The 12,817-nt window shown below is 31.9% G+C and overlaps 1 protein-coding gene across 2 annotated transcripts in view; it reads left to right on the top strand.

Annotated features, from left to right (window-relative positions):
* Nucleotides 1-12,817, top strand: part of LOC133655403 (adenosine kinase-like) — a 359,572-nt gene that overhangs the window by 154,199 nt on the left and 192,556 nt on the right. For both annotated transcript variants that reach the window (XM_062055528.1, XM_062055529.1), the window contains exon 6: nt 9,235-9,343. In XM_062055528.1, coding sequence (XP_061911512.1) covers nt 9,235-9,343 — 109 coding nt within the window. The remainder of the gene's footprint in view (nt 1-9,234; nt 9,344-12,817) is intronic.

Raw genomic sequence — 12,817 nt, 5'->3', positions numbered from 1 at the left:
AAAAGAGCGGGGTCAGCGAAGCGTACCTTCCACTGTGGCCCGCCTCAGTTGTCAATCAGTCAGTGGGTACTACAGTACGCTGCTACTGCCTCCCCGCACTCGGTGGTCTTAGCGGGCTTGTTGGACGTGAGCTCTTGACACCTGAAAAGGTCACATGGCGTGTCCCGGGAGACAGGCTGTGTAATATTTCTCACAGGTGTTTCACAGACTGAGGCTGAAGGAAAGGTCACACATCGGGAAAGGGTGATGACTTTCAAGGTCTGAGAGCTTTCGAGTGTCACAACCCTTTCTCGCTCTGATAAACCTTCATGTGAAATCCTCCCTGAAACAAAATATTTTGCACATTCGTATCATGTCATCCCTATTAATACACCGAGCTCACAGTTCCCCTTATTTTGTAGGAATTTGTACAAAAACACATACAGTACAGGCCAAACGTTTGGACACACCTTCTCATTTCAGTGCGTTTTTCTTTATTTTCATGACTATTTTACATTGTAGATTGTCACTGAAGGCATCACAACTATGACACCTGTGAAGTGAAAACCATTTCAGATGACGACCCCCTTGAAGCTCATGGAGAGAATGCCAAGAGTGTGCAAAGCAGTAATCAGAGCAAAGGGTGGCTATTTTGAAGAAACTAGAATTTAAAACATGTTTTCAGTTATTTCACCTTTTTTTGTTAAGTACATAACTCCACATGTGTTCATTCATAGTTTTGATGCGTTCAATGACAATCTACAATGTAAATAGTCATGAAAATAAAGAAAACCCATTGAGAAAAGGTGTGTCAAAACGTTTGGCCTGTACTGTACGTAGATAGCTTTTCTTGTTTTTTTTAAATATTTGGAATTATAAAAAACTTCAAATTAGAGGAAAATATATATATCATTGTACTTTTTCAAGGCTTATTGTACACAAAATAGTACATATTGTGTGATTTTCCTTTAAATTCTTGCGAGAACATTTTGTATTCCGTATGTTCGCGTTTTTAGTTGAAAGAAAGCTTACAAAGTATGTGAAAGTTTACAGGCGGAAGCTTTCTACACCATTTTTTTTTTAAGAAGCTGTTGAGAAAAATATTTTATATTGAGTTTGGTAACATTTTATTTCATACAAGTAAAAAAAAAAAAAGAAACATATTTTGTTCACCAAAAGTCAGGCAAGCAAGCTTATATAATTGTAAAAACTCTTAGTTTTGCATATTCTATTTTATATATATTTTTTATTTATTTATGCTCATGAACCCGGATTGCACATGCTGTAGTTTGCAGGATTTGAAAATTATATTATTTGTATTAATTAAATAAAATTAATAAATCAACAAAATATGAAAAAAACTAAACAAAAAACATAATTTCCCTGTTTAACTAATACATGCATTGCTTTGTTGTTTGCGTTAAATACATTTTAGAAGTATTTTGTTCCCCAAAAGTATTGCAAGCAAGCTAATGTAAATCTCATTTATGCATGTTAAATTCTATAATACAAAAAAAAAATCTATTAATTTAATGTTAATGTTGTAATTTGCAGGATAAGAAAAATATGCATCCATCCATTTTCTATACCGCTTATCCTCACTCGGGTCGCAAATAAACAAGAGCCTATCCCAGCTGACTTTGGGAGAGAGGAGGGGCACACCTTACAGTTGTCGCCAGCCAATCGCTAGATTTTGTATTAATGAAATCAATTTCAATAGGAATGTGAATCTTTGGGCACCACACGATTCGATTCTTGGGGGTAACGATTCGATTCAGAATCGATTCTCGATTCACAATCATCCATTCATCCATTTTCTACCGCTTGTCCCCTTCGGGGTCGTGGGGTGTGCTGGAGCCTATCTCAAATAACATTGGGTGCCATTTCTTTGATTAACTACATTTAAAATAGATAAACCGCTCTGAAACATTTCTATATTACTTAAAAGAAAACTGGTTTTATTTGATAACATTCTACCCAAACGTGGCTGGACAGGAAAGATTTTGGGGACTTTTTTATTTTTTTAAATCGACTTGATTTTTTAAAATCGATTAAGAATCGTTACACATAGCAATTGCGATTCATTCAAAAATAAAACAAATTTGACACCCCTACAAATCAACAACTCAATTAATAGAATATAAAAACATTTTAACAACAAAAAAAAAAACATGCAGTAATTTCCATTTTAGTTTCGACCCTACAGATTAACTTTAATATTACTGTACAAAAAAAGTAAAGACATTTTTAAACTATTTTGTTCCCCAAAAGTCATGTAAGCAAACTAATGTAAACCATTGCATATTAAATTCTATGTAAACATATATTTACATGTATTTAAGGTCAGTGGACACTCTATGGATATGCGGTAGTTCGCAGATTAGAAAAATGTATATGAATAGAAATAGAAAATATAAATGTATTAACCAATAAATAAGATGTGGGGAAAAACTAAACAAAAAAACATAATTTCCTAGTTATATTTACTAACTAATACATGTATATGCAACGTTTATTATTTACGTTAAATAAATAGAATGTAAAAATCAATAAATGAAACCAAAAAAAAAACATGATTACCCAGTAATATTTACCAACTAATGCTGTATAAGCACAAATGTATTATTTCTATTAAATAAATAGAATGTATAAATAAATAAATAAAATGTGGGAAAAAATTTTAACCAAAAAAAAACATATTTAACCAGTAATATTTATGAACTAATACTGTATATGCACAATTGTATTATTTCTATTAAATAAGTAGAATGTATAAATCAATAAATAAAATGTGGAAAAAAAACTAGACAACAAAACATAATTTCCCAGTTACATTTATTAACTAATATATGCAAAAATTTATAATTTCTATTAAATAAATACAATGTATAAATCAATAAATAAAATGTGGAAAAAAACTACACAACAAAACATAATTTCCCAGTTATATTTATTAACTAATATATGCAAAAATGTATAATTTCTATTAAATAAATAGAATGTATAAATAAAATGTGGTAAAAAACTAAATAAAAAAAAAGAATACATCTTCCCAGTTATATTTATTAACTGATGTATGCAAAAATGTATTATTTCTATGAATTAAAATATAATGTAATGTAAATAAAATGTGGGAAAAAAACATAATTACACAGTTATATTAATAATACAATATGCAAAAATATATAATTTTTATTAAATACATAGAATGTAAAAATCAATAAATAAGATGTGGGGGAAAAAAATAAACCAAAAAAAATAATTCCCAGTTATATTTATTAACTAATATATGCAAAAATGTATTATTTATATATTAAAAAAAAATCAAATGTAAAAATCAATGAATAAAATGTGGAAAAATAACTAAACCAAAAAAAAAAACATAATTATCCAGTTATATTTATTAACTGATACTGTGTTTGCACAAATTATTTATATTAAATAAATAGAATATATAAATCAATAAATAAAATGTGGTAAAAAACTAATCCAAAAAACCCCACATCCTTTCCCAGTTATAATTATTAACTGATATATGCAAAAAAATATTATTTCTATTAATTGATTAAGATTAAGATTAAAGTACCAATGATTGTCACACACACACTAGATGTGGTGAAATGTGTCCTCTGCATTTGTCCCATCCCCTTGGGGAGGTTGTGGGTCCCATTTTTATAGTCTTTGGTATGACTCGGCTGGGATTTGAACTCCAACCTACCGATCTCAGGGCGGACACTCTAACCACTAATATAATGTATAAATCAATAAATAACATTTAAAAAAGAAAACAAAACAATTTCCCAATTATATTTATTAACAAGGGACAAGGGGTAGAATATGGATGGATGGATGCATTTTGTACCACACAATATGGTCTAGACCCCAGAGTTTAACTTTTCAATTCACAATGATTAATTTAAATTCCACATTGAGAGTTTTACACTTGAGTTTTATAACCCTTCAGTACCGATGTGTATAATTATATTGATAATCCTAATATGAATGCACCAGTGGAAGTTAAATGCTAAATCCTCCCCTCAGCTTTGTCTTTCCTGGTTGGCCTGTTTGTGCCGTGCGCTGCGTCCTCCGTCGCAGCACAAGCCTACTTTTCCAAAAATGGTGTTGGTAGAGGGGGGTCTGTTGTGCCACCTCATTCCAGCCAGACCCTCTTTGTGCTGCAGGCAGCACCTGCTCCGACAATTCCGACCACCCCCACTCTAAGTAGCCATGATTGTTGCACTCGTTTTGATAGGCGCTCATAAAGAGACAGCTTTAATGGCTCGTGTTGAGATAATGCCACCTGCCTCTCTTTGCACACACACCCCTCACCCAAAAAAAAACAAAAAACCACCACCTCTCACAATTCAAGTGTTCATTCCACGAACCCCCCTCACCCATCCTCCAACCCCTCCCCCCCTCCCACCGACAGTGTCGCTTTTCCATGTTAACGTGATCGCTCTGAGGTTATTGCTGCGAAAACATGTCACAAGCTAGCTCTTTTGCTCCTGAGCCGCTGCACACAAAAGACTGAACATGTGTCAAAACATGCACTCCTATTGTGTTGACTGCTCCATTATTTATTTGACTGATACACCACATGGTGGCGCTATGATAAAAAGCCCCCAAAAGTTACTCACACAATGTAATATTAGGGTGTTTTGCTGAATGCCCGTGAAATGTCGTGCACACTGCCAGGCACATGTGTCAAATTTGAGCAAGAGTATCGTATTTTCCGGACCATAGGGCGCACCGCCGATGAATGGTCAATTTTATATATTTTTTCATATATAAGGAGCATCGGATTATAAGGCGCATTAAAGGAGTCAGTCATATTATTATTTTTTTTTTCTGAATGGAAAACACTTCCTTGTGGCCTACATAACATGTAATGGTGGTTCTTTGGTCAAAATGTTACGTAGATTATTTTTGTGGGCGGAAGAAGTGTCAAAAGATGGAGCTAACTGTTTTAATGACATTCAGACTTTACTTCAATCAATAACGGAGCAGCATCTCCTCGTCCGTGGCTCACTAGTGCAACAACAAGGCCGGAAATGTGTCCGCTTAAAAACCATCCGACCGGAACGCTCCAATAACTAAAGTTCCTTGGGTGAATAATGTAAAGTCACTACACCGGTATGTTTTAGCGCTTCCATAGTGAGATATAAGTTAGAACTTTACCCTACTTTATATTAGAAATGGCAACAGCAGAGGATAAATTAATCCCAAATACACACCAGAAGGTAAGAAAAGTTGGTTTTGTATAATATTGCACCTAATATGTCTGCTAATAGGTGCCATTGTGCGGTCTTTATACACACACCATAATAATACTCGAATGTTGACAATCCATCAAGCGTTGCGACTTCGCTTACCAAAGTCGTACTAAAACATTTTGATAGATTTTTGAGCATGGTGTGTAATGTTCTATTTTCTCAATGGAACATTTAAAGTTTTGTGTTGTTTACTGGCATCAACTTGCAGTCTACATGTACAGTATCTCTTATGTGTGACTGCCATTTACTGGTCACACTTATCATTACACCATGTACCAAATAAAATAGCTTCAAGGTCGCTAAGCACAACCCAAATTATTCCGTACATTAGGCGCACCGGGGTAATAAGGCGCACTGTCGAGTTTTGAGAAAATGAAAGCATTTTAAGTGCGCCTTATAGTCCGAAAAATACGTTAAACTCATTTCAAATGTTCTTTTTTTCTCCCCCAAACAAGTCACCCACAAAAATTGTATATAAAATAAAATACAAATAATAAACTAGGGGGGAAAAAAACAAATTTATGCACTTCTTGAAAATGTGAAAAAAAAAAAAAAAAGAAATGCTGGCTTAAGCCCTAAAATGTTCTTTTTTTAGTACATATCTATTATCAGGCAAACTAATGAACCTGACAGAATTTTGTCATTAAAGGAGAACTGCTTTTTTAATTTTTTTATTTGCCTATTATTCACAAACCTCCTGTGAAAAAAAGCACACGTTTTTCTGCATGACTGCCAACTACTGGTCACACTTATCATTACACCATATACCAAATAAGATAGCTTCAAGGTCGGTAAGCACAACCAAAATTATTCCGTACATTAGGCGCACCGGGTTGTAAGGCGCACTGTCGAGTTTTGAGAAAATGAAAGCATTTTAAGTGCGCCTCATAGTCCGAATAACACGGTAAACACATGTCAAATGTTCTTTTTATTCACCCCTAAACAAGTCATCTACAAAAATTATATATAAAATAAAATACAAATAATAAACTAGGGGGGAAAAAAACAAATGTATGCACTTCTTGAAAATGTAAAAAAGAAAAAGTATAGTATATATCTATTATCAGGCAAACTAATGAACCTGACAGAATGTTGTCATTAAAGGAGAACTTTGTTTTAATTTGCCTATTATTGGCAAACCTGTGAAAAAAGCACACGTTTTTCTGCGTGACCGCCATCTACTGGTCACACTTATCATTACACCATGTACCAAATAAAATAGCTTCGAGGTCGGTGTCCACAACCAGAATCATTCCGTACATTAGGCGCACCGGGTTATAAGGCGCACTGTCGAGTTTTGAGGAAATAAAAGGCTTTTTAAGTGCGCCTTATAGTCCGAAAAATACGGTAGTTGAAAAACATGTCGGGATTACGAAAATGTCTGAAAGCGTATTTGTATTGCATGCTTGCATGTCTTTCAAAGCAGCAAACCCACAGAGGGCGCTACGAGAATAGAATAGAATAAAATGCCTTTTATTGTCACTATACACAGGTACAATGAGATTAAAAGCAACTCTGGTATCAGTGCGAGAGTCTAAAATAGAATATGCAAAACATAGGAAGAATAGAAAAAGAAAAATAGTGCAAAAGGAGGTAAGGTGCACATAGTCCAGTCCTGAGAACGATTTATGTTTAATGTGTTGTTTACACACTGCAAAAACTGAAATCTAAGTAAGATTAATATCTCAAATAAAGGTGATATTTGCTTATTTTCTGTCTGATAAGATAATTCTTCTCACTAAGCAGATTTTATGTTAGTGCTTTACTTGTTTTGGTCCTAAATGATCTCAGTAAGCTATTACAGCTTGTTGCTGAGATTTTATGACTTATATTGAGTAAAACATGCTTGAAACTAGAATATCAAGTGTTGCAAAGCTGTGTCATCAACACTCACAAGTATAAAACCACTTTTTTTAAAGTAATAATTTCTTATTTCAAGCATAAAAAAAAATCATGACTTTGACACAATTGTGTCTCATAATTAAAACAGATGACAGCCAAATGGACTTTGCTGTTTTATTTTCAATGAAACAATAGAAAATACGTACTCATATAGTAGTACAGTTATTATTAGTGAGAATATACTTATTTTAAGGTATTTCTGGGTTCTTTGAGGTTAGCTAATTTTACCAAATTTTCTTGTTCTATTGGCAGATAATTTTGCTTAGTTCAAATTAGGGATGTCCGATAATGGCTTTTTGCCGATATCCGATATGCCGATATTGTCCAACTCTTTAATTACCGATACCGATATCAACCGATACCGATATCAACCGATACATACAGTCGTGGAATTAACACATTATTATGCCTAATTTGGACAACCAGGTATGGGGAAGATAAGGTACTTTTTTTAAAAAATTAATCGAATAAAATAAGATAAATAAATTAAAAACATTTTCTTGAATAAAAAAGAAAGTAAAACAATATAAAAACAGTTACATAGAAACTAGTAATTAATGAAAATTTGTAAAATTAACTGTTAAAGGTTAGTATTATTAGTGGACCAGCAGCACGCACAATCATGTGTGCTTACGGACTGTATCCCTTGCAGACTGTATTGATATATATTGATATATAATGTAGGAACCAGAATATTAATAACAGAAAGAAACAACCCTTTTGTGTGAAAGAGTGGGAATGAGTGTAAATGGGGTGGGTTGGTGCACTAATTGTAAGTGTATGTTGTGTTTTTTATGTGGATTTAATAAAAAAAAAATACTGATACTGATAATAAAAAAAACGATACAGATAGTTTACGATATTACATTTTAACGCATTTATCGGCCGATAATATCAGCAGACCGATATTATCGGACATCTCTAGTTCAAATAAAATACCCCTCATTTTTGTATTTTTTTTTCTTGTTTTTGAACACTGACTTTTTGCAGTGTACCTTGTCAAATATCAATGTCAATGCCAATGATTGACAGCATGCAGCAGCTGACCAATCAGCAGTCAGATGAGTAATTTGGCCTCCACATAAAACTACTTTTTTAAAGTAATAAGTTCTTACTTCAAGCATGAAAAAAAAATATCATGATGCCGAGCTCATATTATTATGTGAAGATAATGGCACTAGCATGTACTTAATTTAAGAATATTTTTCAACATATTGAGCAAAAAGGTCTCTTTTTTTTTTACCAAGAAAAGTACACTTGTTATTAGTGAGAATATACTTATTTTAAGGTATTTTTGGGTTCATTGAGGTTACCTAATTTGACTTGTTTTGGAAAGTCTTGACAAGCCGAATTTTCTTGTTCTATTGGCAGATAATTTTGCTTAGTTCAAATAAAATACCCCTCATTTTTGTATTTTTTTTTCTTGTTTTTGAACACTGACTTTTTGCAGTGTACCTTGTCAAATATCAATGTCAATGCCAATGATTGACAGCATGCAGCAGCTGACCAATCAGCAGTCAGATGAGTAATTTGGCCTCCACATAAAACTACTTTTTTAAAGTAATAAGTTCTTACTTCAAGCATGAAAAAAAAAATATCATGATGCCGAGCTCATATTATTATGTGAAGATAATGGCACTAGCATGTACTTAATTAAAAAATATTTTTCAACATATTGAGCAAAAAGGTCTCTTTTTTTTTCTACCAAGAAAAGTGCACTTGTTATTAGTGAGAATATACTTATTTTAAGGTATTTTTGGGTTAATTGAGGTTACCTAATTTGACTTGTTTTGGAAAGTCTTGACAAGCCGAATTTTCTTGTTCTATTGGCAGATAATTTTGCTTAGTTCAAATAAAATACCCCTTATTTTTGTAATTTTTTTTCTAGTTTTTGAACACTGACTTTTTGCAGTGCAGGAAATACATATTATACTATATACATATATACAGAAGCATTCAAATTAACATAGTAAATGTCATTTATACCCTCTACTAGTGTATTATTCCTAGTTTTTGCCCGAAAAGCCTGAAGATAAATGCTCGGCGAAGCGAAAGCGACTCATGGCCTGTGTCCCGACAGGTCCCTGGTTGCTAACCTGGCTGCAGCCAACTGCTACAAGAAGGAAAAACACCTGGACCTGGACACCAACTGGGAGCTGGCGACCAAAGCCAAGGTCTATTATATAGCGGTAAGTGACACAGGAGGACAAAAAGTCCTCCCCTTATCCATTCATTCCCCATATCGTGAGACAATAACAAGAGTCCCTGTGCAAAAGCAATTATGCGACACGTAACGCCTTCATTCTCGTCTTTCAACATTAAAGACATGAAGGCAACAGGTGCTGCGAGCTGGTGCGGGAAAATGGATGGCGCAACATCATTGGGCAGCTCACGTTTCTCGGTTTGGGCTAATTCCTGCAGATCACCATATCGTCTTTGATCCGGAGTCGGGCCGAGAACGTCGGAATTTGCGTCACGCATTCCAGGCGTCGTTATCCCAGGTCGTAACTCAGCGGCGGGAAGTCGTAAAGCAATCAGCGCACGCCGCCTGCAACGCTCACAGCATTCTCTCCCCTCAAGTTTCAGGATAAGAACAGCAAATAAAGCGTACTTTCCTTTCTGGCGTGGCGTGGAAACGTCTCGCAAAACATCAAAGTTGGAAACAAAACAAATTGTAAATACCATTTTTGTTAATAGAGTAAAAAATGTGAGAAAACACTGACCTCTGCTAAGGCTTCCTAAAAATGTAGCATACTAGTTGCGTCCTCGGTGCTAGCGTAGCGGCTATTATTTGCAGATAACACCAAAACGTAAATAACAGGCTATTGTTTCCCTTCCGGACCTTCAAGGGCCCTTAAGTGGTGTTACAAAGTGGCTTTCAACTGTTCAAAAATATATCAATAAATACTATCATGATGATAACATATAATAATATTAAATTTAAAAGTGTGATTTTTTTTTTTTTTCCATTTAATTCCATTGGAAAAAACAATTTTTTTGGTCATAAATATTTTTTATTGGTCATTAAATAACTTGTAAATTAGGACAATAATTTAAGCGCATATGTCACATGAATTGTCACATAATATAATAATAATAATAATAAATCAAAAAAATCTGTTTTGTTTTTACTATTACATTGATAAATTATATTTTTTGGGTTATACATCTTTTTAATTGGTCATTAAATAACTAACAAACTAGGAAATGTATTTGAGGGTGTATTTTACAATTGAAGTGATAGATTGATGAATAATATATTTATAAATTACAAATGAGATTTTTTTTTCATTATTCCATTGATAAATACAATTCTTTGGTCATAAATAGTTTTTATTGGTCATTGAATAACTATTACATTAGGTCAATAATTTAAGCGTAGATTTCACAAATTGATAAATTGTCACATAATACAATGATAATAATAATGAATTAAAAAAGTGAATTTCTGTTTTGTTTTTACCATTTCATTGATCAATTATAGTTTTCTGGTTATAAAATGTTTTAATTGGTCATTAAATAACTAATAAACTAGGAAAATTGTTTGAGGGTGTATTTCACAATTGAATTAATAAATTGATAAATATTATAGTAATAAATTACAAATGAGATTTTATATTATTCAATTGATAAATACACTTCCTTGGTCATATATATTTTTTATCGGTCATTAAATAACTTGTAAATTATGTAATTAATTTAAGCTTATATTACACAATTTAATTAAACTGTCACACAATATAATGATAAACAAATAACAATACATAAAAAAAAATAGATTTTCAGATTTTTTTAGTATTCCATTGATAAAATATATTTTTTAGGTGGCGACTTGTCCAGGGTGTACCCTGCCTTTCGCCCGAATGCAGCTGAGATAGGCTCCAGCACCCCCCGCGACCCTAAAAGTGACAAGCGGTAGAAAATGGATTTATGGATGGATGGGTTATAAATAATTTTAATTGGTCATTAAATAACTAATAAACTAGGAAAGTTATTCAAGGGGATATTTCACAATTGAATTAATATATTGATAAATAATATCATAATAATAAACTACAAATGAGATTTTTTTATTATTTCATTGATAAATACACATTTTTGGTCAAAAATATTTTTTATTGGTCATTAAATAACTAGTAAATAAGACAATAAATTATGTGTACACTACCGTTCAAAAGTTTGGGGTCACCCAAACAATTTTGTGGAATAGCCTTCATTTATAAGAACAAGAATAGACTGTCGAGTTTCAGATGAAAGTTCTCTTTTTCTGGCCATTTTGAGCGTTTAATTGACCCCACAAATGTGATGCTCCAGAAACTCAATCTGCTCAAAGGAAGGTCAGTTTTGTAGCTTCTGTAACAAGCTAAACTGTTTTCAGATGTGTGAACATGATTGCACAAGGGTTTTCTAATCATCAATTAGCCTTCTGAGCCAATGAGCAAACACATTGTACCATTAGAACACTGGAGTGATAGTTGCTGGAAATGGGCCTCTATACACCTATGTAGATATTGCACCAAAAACCAGACATTTTCAGCTAGAATAGTCATTTACCACATTAGCAATGTATAGAGTGTATTTCTTTAAAGTTAAGACTAGTTTAAAGTTATCTTCTTTGAAAAGTACAGTGCTTTTCCTTCAAAAATAAGGACATTTCAATGTGACCCCAAACTTTTGAACGATAGTGTATATTTCGCAAGTTGATTAATAAATTATCACATAGTATAATGGTAATACAATAAAAACGTGGATTTCTGGGTTTGTTTTAACAAAGCCATTGATAAATTAAATTTTGTTGGTTATGAATATTCTAATTGGTAATTAGATCATTAATAAACTACGAAAATTATTTGAGGGTATATTTCACAATTGAATTAATCAATTCATAAATAATATAATATAATAAATTACATATATATATAATATATATTTTATTTTTTATTCGTCAAAAATATTTTTTATTGGTCATTAAATAACTAGTAAATAAGACAATAATTTATGCGTATATTTCACAAGTTGATTAATAAATTATCACATAGTATAATGGTAATACAATAAAAATTTGGATTTCTGGGTTTGTTTTAACAAAGCCATTGATAAATTAAATGTTGTTGGTTATGAATATTCTAATTGGTAATTAGATAATTAATAAACTACGAAAATTATTTGAGGGTATATTTCACAATTGAATTAATCAATTGATAAATAATATAATATAATAAATTACATATATATATTATTATATATTTTATTTTTTATTTGTCAAAAATATTTTTTATTGGTCATTAAATAACTAGTTAATAAGACAATAATTTATGCGTATATTTCACAAGTTGATTAATAAATTATCACATAGTATAATGGTAATACAATACAAATTTGGATTTCTGGGTTTGTTTTAACAAAGCCATTGATAAATTAAATTTTGTTGGTTATGAATATTCTAATTGGTAATTAGATCATTAATAAACTACGAAAATTATTTGAGGGTATATTTCACAATTGAATTAATCAATTGATAAATAATATAATATAATAAATTACATATATATATTATATATTTTTTATTTGTCAAAAATATTTTTTATTGGTCATTAAATAACTAGTAAATAAGACAATAATTTATGCGTATATTTCACAAGTTGATTAATAAATTATCACAT

This window comes from Entelurus aequoreus, linkage group LG08 (genome assembly GCF_033978785.1).
Source record: "Entelurus aequoreus isolate RoL-2023_Sb linkage group LG08, RoL_Eaeq_v1.1, whole genome shotgun sequence".
NCBI lineage: Eukaryota > Metazoa > Chordata > Actinopteri > Syngnathiformes > Syngnathidae > Entelurus > Entelurus aequoreus.
Note: the sequence above shows the minus strand (reverse complement) of the source record. Positions and strands in the feature narration are given on the sequence as shown.